The sequence below is a fragment of the Myotis lucifugus genome, unplaced genomic scaffold, assembly GCF_000147115.1.
Source record: "Myotis lucifugus unplaced genomic scaffold, Myoluc2.0 scaffold_124, whole genome shotgun sequence".
In the NCBI taxonomy this organism is placed as follows: Eukaryota; Metazoa; Chordata; class Mammalia; order Chiroptera; family Vespertilionidae; genus Myotis; species Myotis lucifugus.
In genome coordinates, this window is record NW_005871172.1 from 1,002,292 (window position 1) to 1,027,053 (window position 24,762).

At 49.5% G+C, this 24,762-nt stretch overlaps 1 protein-coding gene across 1 annotated transcript in view; it reads left to right on the forward strand.

Annotated features, from left to right (window-relative positions):
• The window catches only part of PTPN5 (protein tyrosine phosphatase, non-receptor type 5), a 45,250-nt gene that overhangs the window by 2,312 nt on the left and 18,176 nt on the right, over positions 1 to 24,762 (forward strand). The window contains exon 3 of the mRNA XM_023758159.1: positions 12,599 to 12,675. Within this exon, the coding sequence (XP_023613927.1) occupies positions 12,599 to 12,675 (77 nt within the window). The remainder of the gene's footprint in view (positions 1 to 12,598; positions 12,676 to 24,762) is intronic.

The window sequence follows — 24,762 nt, forward strand, 5'->3', positions numbered from 1 at the left end:
CAGCCGGGTGTCCCCAGAGCTGGCACAGGGAAGGTGCCCCAGGAGGTAAGGTGAAGGAGTGCAAGCTGGATGGTGACTGGATAGTCATTCACCTTTGAGGAGACTCCGTTGGATGGGATAGTTGGCAGGGAGAGCAGTAATCAGTGTCTAGGGGCCTGAGGCTCTAGTCTCAAGAGCTTCCTTCTTGTGTAGGATAAGCAGCCTGGCATGGGGCAGAGCCACGGTGACCAGGTGATGTGACGCCAGGATCCACCATTCACATTGCAGGCCACCTAATGGCAGTGTGCTCCGGAAGAACCATTTGCACAGACTTCGTAAGGAGTAGTGGCCCTTGGGTTTTTGCAGGGCAGTAGCTCCCACCCTGAGAGCGAAAAGATCGGGGTTCCAGGCCCAGTCTTCCTTACTGGCCCGGCAGGTTTAGTAATGCTCATAGCCTCTCTGGGTCTCAGTTCCTCCACCCAAAAAAATAAGATAATTGGATTGAAGAGTTTCAGGAGATCTTTCAGGTCTGAACTGTTGGGGGGTGGGAGGCACTTATTGATTTAACAGCTATGGGCTGATTGGATATGTGTGCTGGAGGGAGGAAGGAATGAGAAGTGATGGCTTTAATCATGAGTGATCTTGGTTTTCCTCTTCTATTACTCTGTGAGGGAATAAGATGAGATGAGATCATGTATGTAGGGTACTTAGCTTGGGGTATAAAATAAGCTCAGGAATTGGTAGCTTTAGGGCAGTGGTTCTCAACCTTCCTAATGCCTTGACCCTTTAATACAGTTCCTCATGTTGTGGTGACCCCCAATTTCATTGTTACAAATTGAACATAATTAAAGCATAGTGATTAATCACAAAAACAATATGTAATTATATATGTGTTTTCCGATGGTCTTAGGCGACCCCTGTGAAAGGATCGTTCGACCCCCAAAGGGGTCTCGACCCACAGGTTGAGAACCGCTGCTTTAGGGCCTCAGCATTATGGTTATACCCTCCACTTCTTCCTTTTTCAGATTGCCTAAGGACGTGAGACTTTAGGGCTCAAAGTCCCTCTTCCTCAGAACCCTCCCCCCACTGACCTATTCCTAGAGTTAGGGCTCATGCAACCTCCCTGGGAGAAATTGCACTTTTGTTTACCAGGTATTTCACACCTAAGTGTGATTGCACTTATTAATTTATATAGTGTCAACGCTCTTCTTACACTCTATCACTTATAACTTAATCCTCATAGCACGCACATGAGATCAGTAGTGTTCCTGCTGCCATTTTGTAGATGGGGAAGTTAAGACTCAGTTTAACTTATCTACAGGGGTGTCCTGTGAAAGCCTCCGAGCCAGAGAGCTGTGCCTCCTGCTCAGGTATCTGACTCCAGATTCTGAACTTTTTCTTCTCTGTCATGTTGCCTGTCCTTTTCCAAGACCTGCCCTAAAAAAAGAGATCGGAAAAAGTTGAGAAGATGGAGGGGTTTTATTCTTCCTGAAGATCAGGAATGACTTCTTGGAGATGCCAGGTAGCGTTTGAGCTGGGTCTAAATGATTTGTACAGTAGAAGAAAGGAGGGGAAATACCACAAGTAGTGGAAACAGCATGAGCAGAAAATAGGCCATGGGGGGCTCTAGGGCATGTGTAGAAACTGGAGAGCGGTTCATTCCAACTGGTGCAAAAAGGTTAAAGAGCAGTGAGAAGGAAGTCTAGGTATGAGGGTGGAGACAGTGGCTGGGGGCATTGAGTGCTGAGCTAAGGGGTTGGTCTTTAGTTTTTTAGTATGGGAAAGACATGATCAGACCTGGCCATCAGGAAACTCACCCTGACTTCCCTGTGGAGAACAGATTGGAGGGAGAAACCCTGCTGGCAGGGAGCCAGGTAGGAACAATGGGGTGTCCAGATGAGAGATAAGGAGGGTCAGGGACTGGGGGTGGTTGTAAGAATGAAGAGGAAAAGGAGTTGATGCAGGAGACTGCAGTGGCAGCTGGTTGGATATGTGTGCTAGAGGGAGGGAGGAATGAGAAGTGATGACCAGGCTTTGATCTGGAGTGGCTAAGGATGCCATTCACAGAAAGAGTCCAACGGGGAAGAGTGGGGAGGGAGGCTTAGGAGTGGAGGCCATGGATCTGATAGGGAACCATAAAGAATCCTCCTACAAGGCTGGCTCACCGAGCATCCCAAACTGTTAAGCGCTGGCTCGTTCATTCACTCTTCCATTCTCCAAATACATTTAAACATCTGTCACATGCCAGGTTGTCGTAGGCTCTAGGGACACGTCGCTGAAAAGGTGAACTTCCTGCCCAACCTCTACCAAGGTAGACGGAAAACGAAATATCAGCAAAGACATTACATTTCAAGGGGGTGAGCAGTGCTCTGAAGAAAATTATACAGGGTGAGGAGTGACTGGGGGACAAGAGTGGAGGAAGAGATTTGCCTTTAAATAGAATTGTCTTTAAGGTGATATTTGGCCCTCGCTGGTTTAGCTCAGTGGATAGAGCATGAGCCTGCAGACTGAAGGGTCCTAGGTTCTATTCCAGTCAAGGGCACATGCCTGGGTTGTGGGCTTGATCCCCAGTAGGGGATGTGCAGGAGGCAGCCAATCAATGATTCTCTCTCACATTGATGTTTCTGTCTCTCTTTCCTTCAACCTTCTTCTCTGGAATCAATAAAGATATGTTTAAAAAAAAAAAAAGAAGGTGATATTTGGACAAAGACCTGAATGAAGTGAGGAGGAGACCTGGGAGAAGAAAAGTATTCTAGGAAGAGACCACAAAAGTGGTCTTTACCGCTCCCCTGCGGCAGGCAGCTCCTGTTACTCCCATGTCCTGGAGGAAGAAACAGAGGCTCAGAGAGGTCAGACCCTGGCCTGGGGCTGTGGGAGGAGAAGGTAGCAAAGCATAAGATTTCAGCCAGTTCTCTCTGCCTCCACATCCATCTTTTTCCTGAGGATCATGGTTGCCTTAGGGTGCACGACCTCAGAATTGTCAGCCTGTCCTGTTTTGAGGGCTTCTGCCCTTGATTAAAGACCTCTGTTGACAGCCCACCCTAGGGCCTGGTTTCCAACTGTCCACTGACTCAAGGCAGTGGGAGAATCAACCATCCTCGGCCCAGGCTCTATCCTGTCTTCTCCATCAGGCACCTGAGCAGGACCAGAGTGATCACTCACCTGCTCCATGCCAGTCCCTAGCCCTTCTGAGTGCCTATTAGCTCCTGTACAAACTGGAGTAATGATGTCTTCTTCACACAAGGGTCTAGTGAAACAGATTGGGAAGTACATGGCACATAGTAGGTGTACAGCTGAGATTTATTCATTCTGAATTCAGACCCTTTTCAACCTTGACTCCTGGTCCCATCTGGCTTTGTTTTCTTTTCCATTCCATTTGACTTCCTGGCCCACACTCTTCTCTCTCCTGACAAAGGAGCCGCAGACCAGCTAATGCAGCCTCTGCAAGGCCCTGCATCTGAATCAGTTTACCTGATTCTTCCACCAAACCCTAAAGTGTCAGGATCTTCCCAGCTTAGCTGAGCCCGAGCACAGAAGGGTTAAATCAGAGGCTGCGGGAGGGGCCCTGACAAAGGACTAGACCCTGCAGTGGGGTATGGCAGGAGCTAGGGGCCTCCTTAGCTGCAGGTGGGGGCAAACCTAGCACTGAACTCCAGCTTTCCCTCTGTGAGTGCTACAAGCTCTGTGTGTGCCTCCAGGCCTGGCATTGGGGACATCTAGAGCTGAAACCAAAGGCCGGTGGAGACCAGAGCACAAAATCATTTGTAATCAGGGTGGGTGTGTAGCCAGTACAGGCTAGGCTGGCATTCTAGTTCCAGTGGAGGGGGCCTTCATCCTGGAAGACAGATGTGCAAGACAGAGACTGTGCCTGCCAGGGCAGAAGGCAGAAGGCCAGGTGCTAGGACTGGGCCAGCGTCAGAGCCAGACAAGCAACCGTGAAACTGAGTGTTGTTAAAATTCTTAGCAACGATAATATCAGTTAACATATAATATACTCTGTACAAGGCATTCTTCTAAGATTGTCCTGTTCACTCATCTCAACAATATTCTGAGTTAGGTGCTATTGCTGGTCCATTTTACAGATGAGAAAACTGAGGCACAGAGAAGTAAAGTATCTTGCTCAAGATCTGGCAGCCAGTGAGAGAGCCTTGATTCATGCCCGAGCAGCCCAATCCCAAAGCCTGTGCTTTGTGGTGATTTTAATGAGCTCTTTACACATGCTCCAACTCTAGCCTGCTTTTCATTTATTTTTCCAAGAAATATGTCTTGAATATGTACCCAGTGCCACATAGAGTATTAAGCATGGGAAACAGGAAAGTTCATATAACAGTCTGTAAACCTAATGGTTTACATAAAGGCTGGGCCTAGCGTGGTGGTAAACTCCATTTGAAGCCTGCTTCTTCCACTTACCAACTGCATGACCTTGAGCAAGTGACTCAGTCTCTTCTTGTCCCGATCTCCATATGTGTAGGAGGGGCTGATAACTGGGTTTAGCTCATAGGGTTATAGTGAGAAATGAATGATGTCATGCACAGTGCTTGGCACGGTACCCAGCACACAGTAAGCACTCGGTAATAAGAGGCCGCAGGGATTGGAACCCACAGTGTGAGGTGGGGGTACAGGAATCGATAGATGATTACCAAACGCAGAGGTGAGGACAGAAAAGAGAGTACCCAGATCTTCCTGAGGGAGTCGGGGAGGGTTCCACTGAGGAGGCGACATTTGAGCAGGGTGTTGGAAGGGTCCTTAAGAGTTTTCCAAGCAGAGGAGGGAAGAGGGGGCTTTTCCAGGGAAGACAGTGCATTATTGGTAAGAGTGGTAAAAGCGAGTGTCAAACTAAATGGAAATACCAGAACACCCCCACAAGAGGTGTGATCTCGCCTTCACGTTTGTGATCGCCTGTTTTCTCCTTGTAAATTAAACTGTATGCCTGGGGAATAGAGGCGATGTAGACAGACGGGGCAGAATGGAGTGTTTTCAGTCTAGGAGAGCAGAGTTAAACCAGATGAACGTTGAACTCTGAAATCCTGCTCTTACTTTGGGCTCCTGTCCACCACAAGGGTAAGACTATCCCCAGCACAGGTAAGGCCTGTTCTCATCATTACAGCTGAACAGGCCTCCATCAGTGACTGGCGTGGGTGGGGTCTGCCCTCCACACTTGGTGGGGAAGCTTTTGCCTAGGCTCCATGGCCCAAGGCCTGGTTTCCCTGGTACCCGAAGCGCCCTCTGCTGGTTTCCTGCCGCTCCCCCACCATCTGCCTCATTAAACCATGACAGCTCCAGAACTGAAGCTTGACCTTAAAGAAAGGTCAGCCTATAGCACCTCTGTAGGCTGGGCCTCTCCGGCACACTTCCATCTTCCCTTTCCTTGGGTCTCTGCCACACTCACACCCCCGTCTCCTAACAACAGAGCAGGATGGAGGAGAAGTCATCATTTATCTGGGCACATCCCAAGCAGAGAACACTCAGACCCTGTGTTTGGGATGCAGAACACTCCAAGTTTGCAGTCTGCTCAGACGTGGGGACAGATGGCTGGACAGTGGACAGCTGGGCAGAGAGGGTAGGCAGCTTGGCAGGATAGAAATAGCAGTGAACTAAGCATTGGGAGTCCTGGGCTCAGCGCCTATCTTTCCACAAGTTTTGCTGCACGTATCAGTCTGGGTCCTTTGGTTGCCAGCAACAAAAACTGATCTTAGGAACTTAGGCAGAAGAGCTACTTATCAGAAAGCGTTGGAGTATGACACAGAATGACAGGTGGCTGACCCCTGGTCTTTGGCACTTCCTATGACAAGGAACAGACAGGACCCCAGAAGAAGAGAGAGAACTCCTAAAACAAAATCAGGATTTTGTTAACTACTTGGAAATAACTGTTCGCACACCATGTGACCTGAGGCAAGTCACTCTTGCCTCCGTTTCCCTACCTAGATGTTCTAAAACTGGCCTCTCTCCTGCATTCCCGTTTCCAGTGTGCTTTTCGCTGAGAAAGCTTCCTACCCTGGTTCCTTCCCCACCTTGGGAATGAATGATGAGAGAGTGAGGAGAGGCAGGGGGTGTGCGCTACCCTGCAGCTCTTCCCGATAAGGAGGGCAAGCCCTCTCCTTGCGCGTGCTCTGGGACCTGGGGCTCATTTGCATGAGGTCGTCAGCCTGACCACTTGTTCTGGAACCAGCATGTCCTCTGCCCCTGCACACTGACCATGCTGATGGGATCTGGATGGCATGTGGGCTTTTCCTGCCTGTCGTTGGGAAGCCCCTAGCTAGAGTCTGTCATTCCAGAGTCCCCGAAGCCACCAACCCCAAGACCCTGCCATGCCCTCCATTTGACCGTTTGTACATCTACAGACTCACGCCCTGTGCTGCACACCTGGGGTGCAGAGGTGGCTGAGGGTGTTGGGATGCTCCTAGTCACTGGAAGCCAGTGAGGAGGCAGGTGCATAAACAGCTGCCTATAGCAGCAGACAAAGTAAGAGGCAGAGAGAAGTGTAAGATGGGGAGGGCTGGGGGCCTAGATGAGAGAGCTTGATTCTCCCCAGAGGTCAGGGAGTGCTTCGTGGAAGAGGTAATGTTGGGAATGAGTAAGACTGGGCAGGAGGGGGAAAGGAAATTCTAGGCTGAGGGAACAGCATAAACAAAAGCCTAGAGGTGGGAGTAGACAAATCTGATTCAGGGAATGGGGGCGTCTGCTGGGGTCAGAGCTCCAGGAGGGTAGTAGGAGCTCTGTGTTGACAGAAAGGAGTGTCTAGACGGCCCAGGCAGCTTCAGAGTGTGTAGCCCAAGGTAGAGGGCTTGTTAGTCTGGGGTTGGGACAGGAGATTCCTGGGGGCTCAGCCTCCCATCCAGGAATCCTGGTTTCAGCACCCCAGCTCCTCCTCTGCCTCCCTCCCCAAACCTGTCAGCTGTCACTCTGCCTAAGCAGTTATTACTCTGCCTAAGTCATGAGCACCCCTGGCATCCACTCCAGGATGCCTCTTAACTGCACCCACTCACCCCTCATCCCACCCCCAGGTAGAAGTGAAGTGCTCCCGCCTAACCGGTTTGGCTCAGTGGGTAGAGTGTTGGCCTGCGGACTGAAGGGTCCCGGGTTCAATTCCAGTCAAGGGCATGTACCTTGGTTGCAGGCACCTCCCCAGTAGAGAGTGTGCAGGAGGCAGCTGAATCGATGTTTCTCTCTCATCGATGTTTCTAACTCTCTCTCTCTCCCTTCCTCTCTGTAAAAAATCAATAAAATATATTTTTTTAAAAAGTGAAGTGCTCCCAACCCATCTTGGATGGACCTCTGATAGAACACATCATCCAGCCACAGCAGTTACCTGTTCTGTCTCCACAACCAGTCCCGATCTCTGAGAAGATGGGGCAGGCTGGGCCAGGGGTCTGCAGCACCCAGCACGGGTGGAGTCGCTGCGTGGTGCACATTACCTTCACACGTGTGAATGCACTGATGATGTGATGATATTGAAGCTGCAAGGGACTTAGAGTCTGACCACTTGCTTTATAGATGAGACCTCAGGGACCCAGGGTGAGAGGGAATTGCCCCAAGTCATAAGCATGTTGAGGACAGAATTTCAGTGAGGCTTTTGATGCACAGAGGCACCATTCACAAGAGCCCAGAGGAGGAAACAATCCTGATGCCCATCGCCTGATGAACGGAAAAATAAAATATAGTATATTCTTTCAGTCAAATATTCAGCCAGAAAAGGAATGAAGTACTGTTACAATTGCATGAACCTTGAAAACATTGTGCTGAGCAAAAGAAGCCAGACACAAAAGACCTACATACTTTATATGATTCCATTTATATGAAATAATCAGAATAGGCAAACATATGGAAATATGAAGCTTAGTGGTTGCCAGGGCCTGGGAGAGGGGAGAATAGGTAATAACTCTTTAATGGGTATGGGGTTTCCTTTCGGAGTGATGCGTCTGGAACTGGATAATGGTGGTGGTTGAACAGCATTGTGAATGTATTAAATGCCATTGAATTGTATACCTTGAAATGGTTAAAATGATGAATTTTATGTTATGTGAATTTTGCTACAATAAAAAAAAAAAGGAGTTAGTTGGGGCCAGAACAGATGCCCTAAGCTGGAGCTAATGTCCATTTCTTAGAGCTGCTGGCTCCACTTCCTGTTCCTGACCTCCCCGGCCCAGGCCATGGGTGGTGGAGCCTGTGGCACCTCTCCGTGTGGGGAGCCCCATGGTCGAGCGGGAGAGGGCTGCCCACCCCAGGAGGCAGGATTCCCGGCAGCCAGGCCTGCTTCTTGCTCGTGTTCTTCTGCTGAGGCCTAGCCCCCATCGCTTCCTCATCCCACTGACCAACCTGCTTCCAGTTAGCACCAAATGTTCCATACATCTCGGGCCCCCGGGCCTGGCTCTTGCTATGTGCGCTATACAATGGAGGTCTTTCCCCTTGTGATCCCTCCTCCACCTGGAAACATCCTTTAGGAACCAGTTCCTATCTTCCCCTTGGAGAAGATGTCCCCCTCCCCCCGCCCCCTCACCACAAGCTGAGCTGAGCTCTTCCCAAGGTGTCACATGCATGTATCAATGAAAGTAGGCGTGGGTACATCATGTTTGCACGTGTGTCTCCCCAGGAGGACTGGGAGCTGTGGAGGGAGGGGCCTGGCGTGTCCGTCACTGTATTCCTAGGACAGCTCTGGTGCCTGCTCATAGGAGATGCTCAGCAGCTGCTTGTTAAAGAAGGCAATGGCCTTGGAAAGGTTCCCTTCCCTCCCAGACATTCTCCATCATCGAGGGAGGGACAGGCGAGGTGATGTCCCTTTGTCTCCAGGGTTTTCTGGTTCGAAGAGCAACAGTGGGTGGCCACTCCAGCAAGTCGCTGCCTGTTGTCATGGTTTTCTGCTCCTTTGCCCGCTGATAGAAGTGGAGAAGGAGCTAGAAGGAGCCTGCAGCAATCTACTGCAAGCAGCTATTTCTGCTCTTGGCGAGGAGAAGGGAGGGCAGTGCCCAGAGACTGGGCTTCTCCATGTAGCCTGAATGGACCATCTTCTCTGGGAATCTAATTAAAACCCTCCCCTGAACAGCCTAGACATGTGGGTTTGGGCTGAGGGTACCTGGAGTCCTTCGACTGCAGGTTCTTATTCCATTTTCCTCTATAGACTCGAGGTGCTACTCTTTCTGCTTTTCTGATTATGAAATTAGTCATTTTCTAGGAAGCTTATTTATAGAGTCCTCTGCACGCATGCAGCACCAAGCTATTCTGAACACAGCTTGGGGCCTGGGAGGCTTAAGGTGTAAAAGCGTCTGTGAGTCACCCCTGGGGCCCCTTCCAGAGGTATCTGGATCCCTTGGTTACTTTTCGCACCCAGCTAGGGGGCAGCCCTCATGGACTGTCCTTAGGCGGGGGTGTCTTTAGGATAAAGAAAAAGCTCTTTTTCAGAACGGGGAGGTTAGGGATAGGCGGGTGGGTTTTTTGTGGTTGTTTTTTTTTTGTTTTTTTATCCTCACCAGAGGATATTTTTCCATTGATTTTTAGGGAGAGTGGAAGGGAGGGGGAGAGACACAGAGAGAGAAACATCCATGTGAGATTGGTTGCCTCCCACACACACCTTGACCAGGGCTGGGAATCAAACCTGCAAGCAAGGTACGTGCCCTTGACCAGAATCAAACCTGGGACCCTTCAGTCCGAGGACTGATGCTCTATCCACTGAGCCAAACTGGCTAGGGCAGGGATAGGCATTCTTGATCCCAATTTCCGTGGTCGCGATATACGGCCTGGGACAAGTCAGACCCCATTTTGTGCCTCAGTTTCCTCCTCTGCACAGTCACTGCTCCAGATGTGTGACTCTGTGACCGATCTTGACAACAGCTCTGGAGGAGGGTTCCAAGTGGCTTAACAAAGACCTGCCAGCCAGGCAGCTCAGATGGTAACCATGTTGGAGGTTCCTGGTGGTTTTTCAAGATGGTCAGGGCAACATTCATTTATTCAGCAAGTATTTAGGGAACACTTACTATGAGCCAGCCACTGTGTGAGACTTTGAAAATTAAACAGAAATGGTGGTCCCTACCCTGTTGTAACTTCTGGTCTAATGGTTGAGGTAGATGTTAATCAAATAATGGCATAAATCAAAGTGAAATTTCAAATTGTGTCAAGTGCTATGAGTATAAAGTACTGAGAAGTAGAGATGGGGGAGCTTTTGGGGTAGAGAGGAAAGCGTGTACAAACTCATCCTGCATAGAAGAGCCTGACCAGAGTGCAGAGGTCAGGAGGGAAAGGGTCCTGAAATAAGGCTGGGGAGATAAACACGGGTCAGACCATGCAAGGTCAGGTAAACTTTGTTAAAGGATCTTGGTCTTTGTTCCAAGTGCAGTATGATGCCATTCGAGTCATTTTCCAAGGAAGGTTATGTGATAAGTGTTGAGTTTGGAAAGAGTCGATTCTAGCTCAAGCCTGCCCCATTCAGCTCTACAGGTTGTAGAATGCACAACCTATGCAGCCATATGTGTGCATTGGAGCATATGGAGAATGTTTTGGAGGCCAGCCTGAGTGGATGCCAGAGACCAGTTAAAAGATTGCCTCGATGCCCGGCCTGCATGGCTCAGAGGTTGAGCATCAATCTATGAACCAGGAGGTCCTGGTTCAATTCCCAGTCAGGGTACATGCCTGGGTTGTGGGCTCGATCCCTAGTGTGGGGCGTGTGGGAGGTAGCCAATCAGTGATGCTCTTTCATCATTGATGTTTCTATCTCTCGCTCCCTTCCTCTCTGAAATCAATTAAAAAAAAAAAAAAAGATTGCCTCGGCAATCTAGGCATGAGATGCTTGGCTTGGACCGAGGTGGAGGTGGTGGAGAAGGAGAAAGGTGGAAAGACTCAGGAGACATTTAAAGGGCCCTCTCTGCAGCAGAACTCGGCTCTGAGATTTGGGATTCTCAAAGACAGTGCCAATTGCAATGAGGAAAGAATGGAATATAATGCAATGCCAGCTGCAAGCACCTTAACCCAGCCTGTCTGCCCTTTATTATTTCAGCCCAGCCTCAGGGCTGGTCCGAGAGGCAGGATTGCAGGACTGGTGGGCAGAGAGGCAGCTGACCTCTTGGGCTTCTTGAAAGTAGTATGCTAGTGGGGCTGTATTAAAGGTCCTTTCGGTTGCCAATCTCAGAACTCCAACCCCACGAGCTGAAGCTAAAATGTTGGACGTTATGGAAAGGATTCTGAGGCATCTCATGGCCACGGTGGACATGTTGCCCAATCAAGACTCAGGATGGGCCGGAATGCAGCAGCTCCGAGGCCCTCGGCAACAGATGTTTCGGACCTTTTCTCCAGGGCACTGCGGCTGCCGTGATTCAGCCCCAGCACCCCAGGCTGCAGGCCCTCCGAGTGTGTTAGAAAAGTGCAGGCAAGAGCATCTGATTGGCCCAGCCTGGTTGGTGTGCCCAGCCCCGGATCAGCCACCCACCGCCAGGAGTCAGGCATGAAGGGCAGGCGGGACCCACTGGAGCCCACACCTGCATTTCCAGCCATCCCCACAGTTGGGAGCCCCTGTGAGCTGTGCCGTTGCCCTTAGATGATGCCTGTCTACAGACACTTCCAGGGGTCTGTCTGATCCACAGCAACCTTTTTCCAGCTTATTGGGTAAAGGGGAAAAGCTAGACGCCAGTGTAGTCCTGGAAGGTGCCCTCATGGTCTAGAACAGGGGTGGGCAAACTTTTTGACTCGAGGGCCACAATGGGTTCTTAAACTGGACCGGAGGGCCGGAACAAAAGCATGGATGGAGTGTTTGTGTGAACTAATATAAATTCAAAGTAAACATCATTACATAAAAGGGTACGGTCTTTTTTTTTTTTTAGTTTTATTCATTTCAAACGGGCCGGATCTGGCCCGCGGGCCGTAGTTTGCCCACGGCTGGTCTAGAAAAAGGGTGTTTTGATTTCAGAAGAAATAGAATGTTTAGAATATGCAAAAAAGAAAACACACACACATATAGCTACTTCTAGCTATTTCTGGAGAAGCGTTTTGCATACCACTGTCCAGTGCCTGAGGCACAGGGCACTTGCAGTCCTTGGGGAGCTGGGCACAGACGGTGTTACTCAGACCCCTCTATTTGCTCACCAGTGCTTTCAACTTTTAAACCCTCAGTAACTAAGAGGCAGAACAGCACAGCAGTGAGCATGAGCCTGGAGTCTGAGACTGTCATTTCATACCAGCTCCCACCCGAATGATGTGTGTAACCTTGGGCAAGTTCTTGAACTTCTCTGAGCCTGTTTAATGATTCCTAATTCATGGGGTCACAATGAAGACTCTGTGACAAAATTTGTAAAGTGCTTTGCCCATGGTAAGCCCCCCTTGAAATCTAGAGATGATGATGATGATGGTGAGGAGGAGGAGGAGGAGGAGGAGGAGGAGGAGGAGGAGGAGGAGGAGAAGGAGGAGGAGGAGGAGGGTCGTCATAGTGATGCTACTGTTGCCAATGTCACTTGGAAGATACCTGCAGAATTCTTCTGGCTTTGCAGCCTGACCCTTCTGTTGGTCTTCTCCTAAGGTCCCCCTGATGGAGTGGGGTGGAGTTATTCAAAGGGACACAGTACAAGAAAGGAAGGCTTTGATATTTGCTCGGGGTTGTCTTGATGCCAGCCTCATCTCCTGTTTTTTCATCCTGCTGCAGGAAGGAGAGAGAGAACCACGCTGCTGATGACTCCGAGGGAGGGGCCCTGGACATGTGCTGCAGCGAGAGGCTGCCGGGTGAGTCTTCCGAGCACCCAGATGCCCCCCAGAGTTCCAGATGGAGGGAGAGAGCCTCAGATGACACTGGGCTGGAGTAAAGCCTGGTTAGCTGGGAGCCTGCTTGAGAGGAGTGACTCAGCTGGTCCATAGATCTTCATTTAAAAGGGGATTTGTTTTTCATCGTTTGGAGCTGCTCTGGCTCCCATGGAGGGAAGAGCGGGTGGCTGAGGGTGTGCTGGGAGGGTGGAGAGCTGGGGAGTCCAGGGCTGGCCAGTACATGACCGCTGACCAGTAGTGTGCTGTGCAGGTTTCAGGAGGTAAGATTAGGAGACGCAGCCTGACTGTGGCATGAACCCAAGGTGGGGTGGATAATGTGGAGACACTACCTGGCAGCCCTGTTGAGAAGCCTGGTTGTGAATGTCAGATTATGCTGCTTGAGTCTGGTTGACCACACCTGGGGGGAGCCTGGCTGTCTGAACCACGGGCCATGTCACCAGAGAAATATTACCAAGGCACTCCTGCTCATGGGCAGATGTCCCAGTGTAGACCAAATGCCCAAGTCATGAAAAGTGAAAGGAATAAAGGGAAGGAATGGGGGGGAAGATTTTAGTGTTGTTGTTTTTCTTTTTAGAAACTTTTTAGTGGTTATTTTTCTTTTTATAACAAATATCCATTGTAGAAATATTAGAAAGTAAAGACAAGGGGGAGAAATAAAAGAAAAATTGCCATTTTCATTTCTTTCCTTCCACACCTTTTTATTTAAAAACAACAAAAACAAACAAAAAATAGCCCTAGCTGGTTTGGCTCGGTGGATAGAGCGTCAGCCTGAGGACTGAAGGGTTCTGGGTTTGATTCCAGTCAAGGGCACATGCCTGGGTTGCAGGCTTGACCCCCAGTAGGGGGCGTGCAGGAGGCAGCCGATCAATGATTCTCATCATTGATGTTTCTATCTCTTTCTCCCTCTCCCTTCTTCTCTCTGAAATCAATAAAAATATATTTTTTTAAAAAAAAACACCCATTTGAATTCTAATATTGAAATCCCAAACCTGTAGTTTTTCAGAAATCTCATGATTGGCAAGGCACCTTAGAGTGGAATCTTCAGTGACACTCTTTAAGATAGACATTTAAAACAACTAGGTATGCCTCTAAAGCAATGACTCTTTAAGATAAGCAGTTATTTCTCTGACCGGTGGCTCTGTTGGTTGGAATGTCATCCTGTACACCAAAAGGTTGCAGGTTCGATTCCTGGTCAGGGCACATACATAGGTTGCTGATTCGATCCCCCATCAGGGTGCATACAGAAAACAACCAATTGATGTGTCTCTCATATCAATGTTTCTCTCTCTAAAAATCAATAAAAATATATCCTTGGGTGAGAGTTTTTAAAAAATAACATAAGCAGTTATTTTATTCACACATGAGCCAGGGTCCCAGCTACTGCTGAAGGTCCTCAGGTGAGCAAAGCCCATGGTGCAATTCACACTTTATCCAGTAGGCGGTACCCTTGCTCAAAACACTTTGGACTGCCTGATGGGATGGTCTAGGTCTAGGACAGGAGCCACTCCACAGTTGTTGTGGGGACTAGAAACAATTAACTTGAAGGAAAAGTTCTCCAGAGGGATGTGAGAGCTGTCTGTGACTCTGAGAGACTGTCTTGTGAAGGGGCAGCTGGTTCATTCTGTGTGCCTCTTAGGAAGACGGCATAAGCTAATACATAGAAACTAAAAAGAGGCCCGTTGGCCCACAAGATGCAGAACCTTCTTTCTGACTCTGAAAGTGTCCAGTTATAGAACTTGTTAATTGAAGAGGAAGAAAATGAGTGTTCCATCATTGGAGGCATTCAAGTATTATCTGCATAGACATTGGAGAGGAAATTTCCACAATGGGTGGGAGGTCAAGATGACATCAAAAGTCCCTTTCAACTACTAAACAGTTCTGTGATTCAGATATGAGTCATAGAATTCGGAGATGATTCTACAACCAGGGACGGCCCTACTGGCTAGAAAAAAAAAATCCATTTTGGAAAATAGGACATGATGTATATTTGTCCAGAGAGTAGCATGGTGGGGAGGAAAGAGCATGGGTTTTGGCCTTTGAATCTGGCTGTTTTGTTTACAGGCTGTGTGTTAATGGACAAGTCACTTAACCTTGCTGGGCTTCTAGTACCTAATTTGTAAGTGGAAACAACTTATTAATAAATGGTTATTTATCTTCACAAAGATTAAATAAATAAAATCACACATGCACTTCACTTATTCAACAAACATTTATTGAGCAACTACTGTGTGTCAGGTATTATACTAGGTGCTAGGGATAATAGTGGTGAAAAAAGCAGACATAGTCTCTGCTCTATTTTGAGTTGCTTCTGGAAAACAGGACGAAGCCACAGCAGAAGGGCCACAGTAATAAGCATGTTTAATTCCACCCTTCTCTCCCATTCTTCCCTGAAAGCCAGAAACCAAGGTAGAATGGAAGAGGAGCATTGGTTATCTCCACTGGAGCTGGCACATTGCCTTTCTTGTGCTATGTGCACTGTTCCAAATGCCTTTGCAGGTATATGTCATGTAATCCCCTCCACTAACCTAGGGAGTCTGCATCACTTGCTATCCCCATCCTATAGATGAGAGGACCAAGGCCCAGGCAGGTTAGGGAATCTGTCCAGGTCACCTAGCAAGTGTTTGGTAGAGTGAGAATACACTCCAGGCCATCTGTTCAGAGCTCATGCTCCTGGCTACCACCCCGTTGCGCTTCTGTTGTCACCATAGAGCCACCATCATCTTCTGGAATCCTATAGGTTGAGGTTGGAAGAGCTAAGGGGTGTCTGTCCCCAAGGAGAATTTTGGAAGAGATGATAGAGGTCACTGTGCATAGCCCCTTCTCTGTCCTTCCTCTGGAAAACCCTGCCGTCCAGAAGCCAGGCATGTTGTGTGCTCCCCTAGACCCCACAATGCCATATTGATATGATATTGAAGTAACTTTTGCCTGTTTCCTCAATGGGACCATGAACTCCTTGAAGGCAAGTACCTCTCTATTTCATCCTCCACGTCTGACATTCATCCACTCATTTCTTCATTCCTTCACTAGCTAGTCATTGAGCATCTGCATGTAAACACTGAAGATTCAACAGTGCACCAAACTGAGAAAATGTCCAACCCCATAGAACAGTAGTGTTCACTGGTTAACAGCAGGGACCCTTGACAGGTGTGGCCCCACCACTTACCATGGGATGATCATAGGCAAGCTGCTTAACCTCTCTGTGCATCCCATTTACAAAATGGCAAGAATAATATTCACTGCCAGGTAGAGTTGTTTGAGGATTAAATGAAATAATAGAGAAATTAGAACAGTGTTTGGTACATAGCAAGTGCTACACAGGCATTTTTTATTAAGGGGAAGATAAATAAAATAAGTAAAATATATAGCATGGTAGGTAAGTGCTATGGGAAAAATTAAGGCCAAGAAGCCAGGGATGGGAAAAGGATTGGAGGTTGGTTCTGGAACTTGGTAAGGAGTAGAATTCCACAAATGTTCATCAGCTGAAACCACTCATCTGAATTGCAACTTGGACATAAAGGGAGATGGCAGGCTAAAGACCAAGAGAATTGGGGTGCTGGCCCTTTAGAATGAGCCCATGGGCACTGCAAGCAATTGGATAATGATAGTGTAAAAACACAGTCCTCGAGTAATCTCTCCCTCTCCCAGCTGTCTTCCCTGCTGGGCGAGACCAGAAGCGAGGCAGAGTGGGGGCCAGCCATGCCTGATGACTCACTTATTCCTACACGCACTGCACTGCCAGGCTGGGGCAGCATCGCCAACACTCCCAGCCACAGCCACCTAGACCTGAGCCGAGCAGGTCATGCAGTCCTCCCTGCTTGAAATTTTCGGGTGAAAAGATCCTCAGGCATCGCCAACACCTCAGGCAACCCATAGCTGCCCCAGGGACAGGCATGCTTGCTCACAGGGCACTCCACGCATGTGCTCACACACTCATATGGGTTCTCACTTGTCACAGCCTCATGCTCACATGCTCACGTGCACACACCCACACACAGTCACCCAGGCACGCACCCTGTCTCTCTGTCTCACAGAGCCCTGTGGAAGCACACCCCCACCTTCAAGCTCACACCCCTGCCAGTCTTCCTCTTGCACACTCGAGCTGTCTTAGCTCCATGGCTCCATCATGCATCCCCTTCCACCCGACATGCTTTTAGAGATGGACAGACTTGCTTGCTCTCGCCTTCCCTCTTTAGGTCTCTTTCTCTCCCACATCCATGCCCCTTCTCATGCACCTATACAGACAAGCAGGCATGCTCCTTCCCTCCCGTTCTGTGCCCTATTCCCAGGCCCTCTGTTGCCCACTGTTCCTAGGTACTGTAGCGGGCACTGGGTATGTACCTGGGTGCCTCCTCCACTCCATGTACATACACACGTTTATTTTTCTTCTCCCCTCATGCACACACTCTTTTTCACATGGTCACCCTTCTTTTCTTCTTTTTCATTCCTCCTTGCTTGCTCACTTATTTGCTCACAGTCACCCAAACACATTTATACATTCCAACTCACACTCCCCCTCTTCCGCGCGTAGGTGTTCACATTCGCAAGAAACCAGGCAACCCTGCTGGTGCTGGGGCCTCCGCTCCTTCCCCAACCGGCACCACTGTGGGCCTAGCTTGGGACCAGCAGCTTCTTCAGGGATACGGTGCAGAGGAGGGAGGTAGATAGGCGACAATAGGAACTAGTGATGGCATGACATTACCAAGTATTGCTCTGTGTCTCCAGTGGGTACATGGGCAGGCCTGCTCCTAACATTTGCAGGGACCTAAGCCAGGCTGCAAATGGGGCCCCAAGTGGTACATCACCCGCTGCTCAGTTTTACACTGCAGGGGCCCCTGTGTACATGCATGTGGGCACGTCAGTCTGTGTGTCTAAGCGTGATCTACACCCCACCCCAATAGCTGTTCCTTGGTCACCCCTCAAACCTAAAGATCCCGAAGCAAGAGACCATGTCCACCCTCAGAAGGATGGTCCTGCACCCAAGCTGGTTTTGGGCCCCTTGGGCAAGGAGCTCTGGAGTCCCAGGAGCCAGAGCATGGCCTGGAGAGGGGAGCATGGGCACACCACCTGTGCCCCGTGGACTGCTCATCCATGGGGAGTGGCACAGCCAGAGAAGAGGGAGCTAGGGCCCAGTCTGAGGACACATGCTCTTGGGAACAGGGTGTTTCCACAGCCCTCCTGTGGCTGGCTGCTGGCCGGAGCCATGATGTATGTCACTGCCACCCTGAGATTTTAGGATGTTATGATTAGCTGGCTGTACACAAGGTTGTGAGTAGACACTGAGGTTTGAGTAGGCCATTCATTGTCCATTTAATAGGAGCAGCTGGCCTTTTGGGCCAGTGGCTCTGATACCCACTCCCTACCTAAGTCCCAGGGCCTTGAAATCTACCCTCTGCCAGCCTTAGGCTCTGTATCATCATAGGTATCAAGTGGACCCTCCTCTGAGGGGAAGAAGGTCTAGGTTTCAGCAAGATGCCACTGCCCATCATGGGTAGCCTTTTTTAAAGTAAGGAGGAGGCCTGTATTCTGGAAACCTCTGCTGTCCTAATCTGGCAGCGACTCCCGCTGGCCATCAGGGAGGGTAGGTCATAGCTTTCATGGCCATACCACCACAGCACGGATCAGCTCTTAGGCCAGAAGCCAACAAGGACCAATTGAAAAGGCAGCCTGACCCTTTTATCAATTTGACAACTTTTTATTGAGCAGCTGCTCTGTGCCCTATGCTGTGCCAAGCACTGGTGATACAATGAAGAGCAAGACAGACCTGGAGTCCCTGCTCTCAGAGAGGGTAGGACTCCATGGAAGGGCGCAACAGTAATGTAACCCTATGTTGGGGGTCATGGAAGGCTTCCTGTGACCTGAAGGATGAGTAGGGTCCTGGTTCATGTTCTTGTTAACCAGCTGTCAAAACATTTCAAGGAACAAGTTAACCTCATAATGACCAGTCCCCGTTCTCAAAATGCCCCCAGTCTGGTGCCTAGCACTGGTTTAAACTGTGCTTCTGCCCTCCACCCAGCCCAGGGTCACCCTCTGCCAACCTGAGCTACCCACCCAGGTAATCCTGGCACCTCGCACCAGGGTTGACCCTCAGCCACACCCAGCCTCTCACGCCTGCCTCTCCCCAGTGTGAGTCCTGGTCCATGCGGAAGCCCTCATGAACCAAGGAATGAATGAAACTATTTGTATCAGTTATATTTTGCTACAATATTTTGTATTCATATACTTTTTCTATTCTTTTTTTTAATAATTTTTTTGTTTTTTGGTTGCAGTTAACATACAATATTAATTAGTCCCAGGTGTACAACATGGTAATTAGACATTTCTGTAACTTAAGTTATATGTGCATGTATTTTCCTTTGTAAATACTGTGTTCTGTTAGACTTCATTCTTTTCACTCAGCAGTGTTTCTGAGGTCCTTCATGGTGCCATATGTACTGATCCTTTGCTCCCAAGGGCTGCATAGCATTCCCCGGTGTATTCCTAGACACTTGGCCTAGCTGCTCCCCCAAGCAGTGGGCCTGCAGATACCTCCACTTCCACCCCCACCCCCACCACAGATAGCAAGGAAGGGAACCTCAGCTTACATACCCTCTTAGGGACTGTGTGAGAATTCTTTTAAGCAGAACCACCAGTTTCCAAACTTTCCTACTAGGTTGATTCCAGAAGAGGATCTGAAAAAAGCTGAAACAGAGAAAACCAGGTGGGTGGAGTCTGGAGAGATAAACAGAGACCAAAGCATGCTGGGCCTTCGTTCTTGGCCATGGCAGAATTTTGGTCTTTATCCTAGGAACAAGGGGAAGCCATTGAATTAAACTAACACTCAAGATATTTTTTTATGGCAGCCCTGGGTCTTTAGTACTGGAAGGCCCCTTAAGGCCCCATTGTTGTGCCCAGTTCAGAAGGCCTGTGAGGTCTAGGAAGTCATTGAGGTGCCCAGGGTCACTCCGCCTTCTAGAGGCAGAGCTGAGCTGCCACTTTGCCAACAGTGTGAGGCTTTGGGTGGTAGAGGGCCATCTGAGGGTGGCAGCCTCTGGAGGATTGGGGTTTGTTGGCACTACTCTCCTGGGAGTCTCGGGTTGCTCTTGCTCACCTCCTATCACCTAGACCAGCCGTGGGCAAACTACGGCCCGCGGGCCGGATCTGGCCCGTTTGAAATGAATAAAACTAAAAAAAAAAAAAAAGACCGTACCCTTTTATGTAATGATGTTTACTTTGAATTTATATTAGTTCACACAAACACTCCATCCATGCTTTTGTTCCGGCCCTCCGGTCCAGTTTAAGAACCCATTGTGGCCCTCGCGTCAAAAAGTTTGCCCACCCCTGACCTAGACACTCCTAGACCTCTGAGGGCACTTACCGGGACCCAGCCTTCTGCTGCCATCGGGCCTCAGCCCTTCAGATCCCCACAGTGAAAATTCCCATGTTGCCTTCATGGGTGAGAACTGAACCAGAGGGTTAAAGAACCTATGTGCCAATCCTGGTCCTTACTCTGTGGACCTCAGTTTTCTCATCTGTGAAATGGAAGGATGGAGCCGAAACCGGTTTGGCTCAGTGGATAGAGCGTCAGCCTGCGGACTGAAAGGTCCCGGGTTCGATTCTGGTCAAGGGCATGTACCTGGGTTGCGGACACATCCCCAGTGGGAGATGAGCAGGAGGCAGCTGATCGATGTTTCTCTCTCATCGATGTTTCTGACTCTCTATCCCTCTCCCTTCCTCTCTGTAAAAAATCAATAAAATATATAAAAAAAAAAAAAAAGAAAAAGAAATGGAAGGATGGAAGATGCCCTCCCATGCATTTGTGCTCAAGTCTGGAGCACTGGAGACTTCTGGTACCCCATCGCCCCAGGACTTTTCTATGGGTTCTTTTAGTTCTCAGTGTTGGGGGAGGAGGATGCTGCACCCTCAGAGTTTCATTGACCCTTTCACCCTTGTACTTCTGGGCCTCCACTCCAGAGAGGCACAAAGAATTGGGCCTTTGTGTGCAACAACAAAGCTGTTTGGTTCTATTTCAGATAGAACCATTTTATTATACCCCATCCAAAGAGTACTTGAGTTGTGTTTTGTTTTGTTTTGAAAGCTTGTTAGCATTCTGGTTTTAAATAACTGGCAGAAACAAAGCTGCCCCACTTCTGCCACCCCCGGTCCGTACCCACTCCATCCACGGCTCCAGTTGCCAGCCAGCAGCCTCAAAGCCCCTACCCACGTGGGGACAGGGATCCATTGTCCCCCTGCAGGGCCCACCTGGCAGATGAAAGGGAAGTCCTTACTGCTGCCTCTGCCTCATCTCTCTTTTTCCTTCCTCTCTTTCCTCCCCCCTTTCTCAATGATTGAGCTTTCACGTGGGCCAAGCACCAGGTTAAGCTCTTTGCAGGTTTTACTTTATGGTATCCTCAGAATCCAAGGGGCAAATTGTATATCTTTTGTCCGGAGCAGCGGTCACCAACTGGTGGTCCGCGGAGAGATTACGTCACTTACCCAAGGTCACATAGTAAATGGCAAAGGCAGGCCTCAAACCTACATCTGTGTGACTCCAAAGCTTTCACTGTGAGCCACTAGCAAAAGTTACCTCCCTGCCCTGGCCACTGACTCAGCTGGTTGGAGCGTTGTCCCGTACCCCAACCCCAAAAGGTTGCAGGTTTGATTCCAGGTCAGGGCATGTACTGGAGGCAACTGATCGATGTTTCTCTCTCACATTGATATCTCTCCTCCTCCTCCTCCTTCTCCTCCTTCTTCTCTCTCTAAAAAAATCAGTAAACATATCCTAGGGTGAGGATTAAGCAAACAAAAAAATCTGCCCAGCTGGTGTGTCTCAGTGATTGAGCATTAAGCCATGAACCGGGAGGTCATGGTTCAATTCAAGGTCAGGGCACATTCCTGGGTTGTGGACTCAATCCCCAGTAGGGGGTGTGCAGGAGGCAGCCGATCAGTGATTCTCTCTCATCATTGATGTTTCTATCTCTCCCTCTTCCTTCATCTCACTGAAATCAATAAAAATATATTTTAAAAGTAAATAAATAAAATAAAAATCTACCTCCCTAGAAGCAAAGCTAGAGTATGTGTGGGGACAGGAAGAGCTGCAATACAGCCTGGAGGGTCAGGTACTAGAGATATTTCCTATGACTTGGAAGTCTACCTACCGAGAGCATCCACACACAAGGCCCATTCTTGCCTCTTGACCTGCCCCGTCCCTATTACAGCCTCTCATGTATCAACAAAGAGCATTCAACCCTCCTGACCTTCCAGACTAAGTATCCAACACACTTGGTTCCCAGGCCTCCCCATCATCTTGGTCCCAATCTAGCTTTTCTCTGCCCCCGCCTATCTATCAGGATGTGATAGATAGACTGTCCCCTCTGTCCTGGAATGGGCTGGAGCTCCTTCTCAGGCTGACTTCCCCCAACAAGGAGGAGAAAGAAGCAGTGGAGGCCCAGCCTGGGGCAGACAGCATGGAGTCTGATTAAGAGGACAGATCCTAGCCCTGGCCCAGTAGCTCAGTTGGTTAGAGCCTCAGCCCACTTACACCAAGGTTTCGGGTTCAATACCCAGTCAGGGCACATACAAGAATCAACCAATGAATGCATAAATAAGTGGAACAAGAAATAGAGGTTTCTCTCTCTCTCTCTCTCTCTCTCTCTCTCTCTCTCTCTCTCTTTCTCTAAAATCAATAAAGAAAAAATAAAAAGATGATGTGGAGTAGAGAGCAGAAAACCTGAGTCATCTGGTGTGTTGGTTATCAGTATGGGCTCCGGAGACAGACTATCTGAGTTCTGGTCTTAGTTTACCCATTTAGTAGCTGATGTTGGCCAAGTGACTTGACTTCCCTGTGCCTCAGTTTCATCATCTGTAAAATGGGAGTAAGGGTAGCGCCCACCCTCTAAGATTATTGCGAAGACCAAATGTATTAGTATATGTAAAGCACTTAGAGCAGCGCCCAGCACATGGGAAGCACTCATTATGTGTTAGCTAATAGTGGTCACGGTAGCGGCCAACCTTCTGGCTCTGCCATTGGTCAGCTGTTGACCTTGAGCAGCCAATTCCCACCTCTGGGCCTCAGTTTTTCCATCTAAGAAATTAGCAGACTAGCCCAGATGCCCCTCGGGGCCTGTCAGGCTCTGACGTCTTTGTTTCTAGAAGCCCAGGCAGGACTGAGCGTGATGTTCTGTTGGTCCAGGCCCCCTGAGACCATGTGGTCATGGCTGGGAGGTCACCCTGCCATGTTCCGGAAGGGAAGAAAAGCTGAATGGGACAAAACCAGCCGCCCTGCTCATGTAAACAGGGACAGGCTGAGCCAGCCTTCCGTTCCGGTGTTCCGGTGGGCTAGCAGCTGGCAGCACCAAGGATGAGTCACTGACAGCAGCAGCCACGGGCGTTCCATCTCAGGCGGTGCCAGCCCCGGGCACTCGGTAGCTGCAGAGTTTGATGGTGGGACTCAGGTGCTGGGTGACGGGAGGGGATCAGAGTACTCCCACATGACCCAGGTCAGTCTGAAGGCCGTTTGCCTGCAGACTTTTCCCAGGCTCCCTAGAGCTTTGGCCTGGGACCTGGAGCTCCTGTCTTCCAGGATCTCTTCCTTCCATACCGTGTGGCCTTTGAGGAGCCAAGAGCTGGGGATCAGACGCACAAGCTGTACCTGGTTCAGGGTTCCCCCAGATACAAGGACTCCATCCCTCTCTCCCTCCCAGCCTCTCACCAGCCCCCAGCCTTTGCTGCAATGACCCTTTCCTAAGAAGCAGTGTGGCAAAATGGAAAGATCACTTGGTGTCAGGAAGCCCTGGGTTCGACTTCAGGTCTGCATGGACTCGAGCAGCCACTTAACCTGGCTGAGCCTCGATTCCCACGCCTGGAAAATCCCCTGCACCCCGTGCAGGCGCGTGAGGAGCTGGCGCGCGCGATCTTAAATCACTGTCAGCAAGCTGCCTCTGAGTCAGAGTTTCGTGCGTGGCAAAGCAGCTACCTCGCTGTGAACTATTGAAAAGCCAGCCCTTGACAGAAGCAGCCGCCTCTCACCAACAAAACGGGGCTGATGATGCGAATATCTACCTCACAGGGCTGCCGAGAGAAGCAAATGCAACTGCGTGTGCAGATGCGCTTTGGGAACTGCATAGAGCCTGCCCGGCGGTGGCGTTGTCGTTCCCAAAACTGGATAGTGAGCAGGGCAAGGAGAAGCACTGACGTCGTCTCTGGGCGTGGGCCCAGGACCACAGTGATCTGTGCAGGCAGGGACTGTTTGAGCCTCTCCGAGTTCTTGGCTAAGTATATCATTGGTGCTCAGTAAATGTGTATTGGGCTCACACATGACTGAGCAGAGACTGAAATCAGCCAGGTGCGCCCCCTCCCCACTTCCATGATTTTCCATCACAGACCTCTGCTCCCCCTGGCTGAGATCAGGGGTGCTTAACCCGAGGTCCGTGAATCCCCTCCAGAACTGTACACAGAATATAGTGTGTTTGACAGTGAATCTTCCTGAGTAAAGAAGTGTTAGAGTTCTGCCCAGAAAAGCTCTGAAAGGCGGGCACCTGCCAGGTGCTCAGTGAGCACCCGCCCGTCGGATTCATTTGGCTCCCAGGACTGCCAGGTACCCTGTGGATTAAGAAGGAAGAAACAGCCTCCACCTTTGTCTCTGAGAGGTGCGTGCAGGGCCCCACCAGCCTGCAGTTTTCTTTCCTGCAAGTTAGTTAACCTGCCATCTTTCATATGCAAAAGCACTGATCATACATCCTCAGGGGCCTGTCTTCTGAGTGGCTGTTCTACAGCTGGCTGGGTCTCAGACAGCCATGCACAATCTCCCATGTCCTACCAAAGGCATTTGTTTGTGTGTTTTTTTCTTTTTTGAGATTTTTTAAAAATTTAAAGATAGTTGGCATGCAACCTTTATTGGTTATATTAGTTTCAGATGCATATAATATAGTGATTCAACATTTTTATACCTTACAATGTGATCACTCAACTTAATCTAGTAATTATCTGTCACCGTACATACTTATCACATTACTAGAGGCCCGGTGCACGAATTCTTGCACCAGTGGGGTCTCTTGGCCTGGCCTGCGGGAT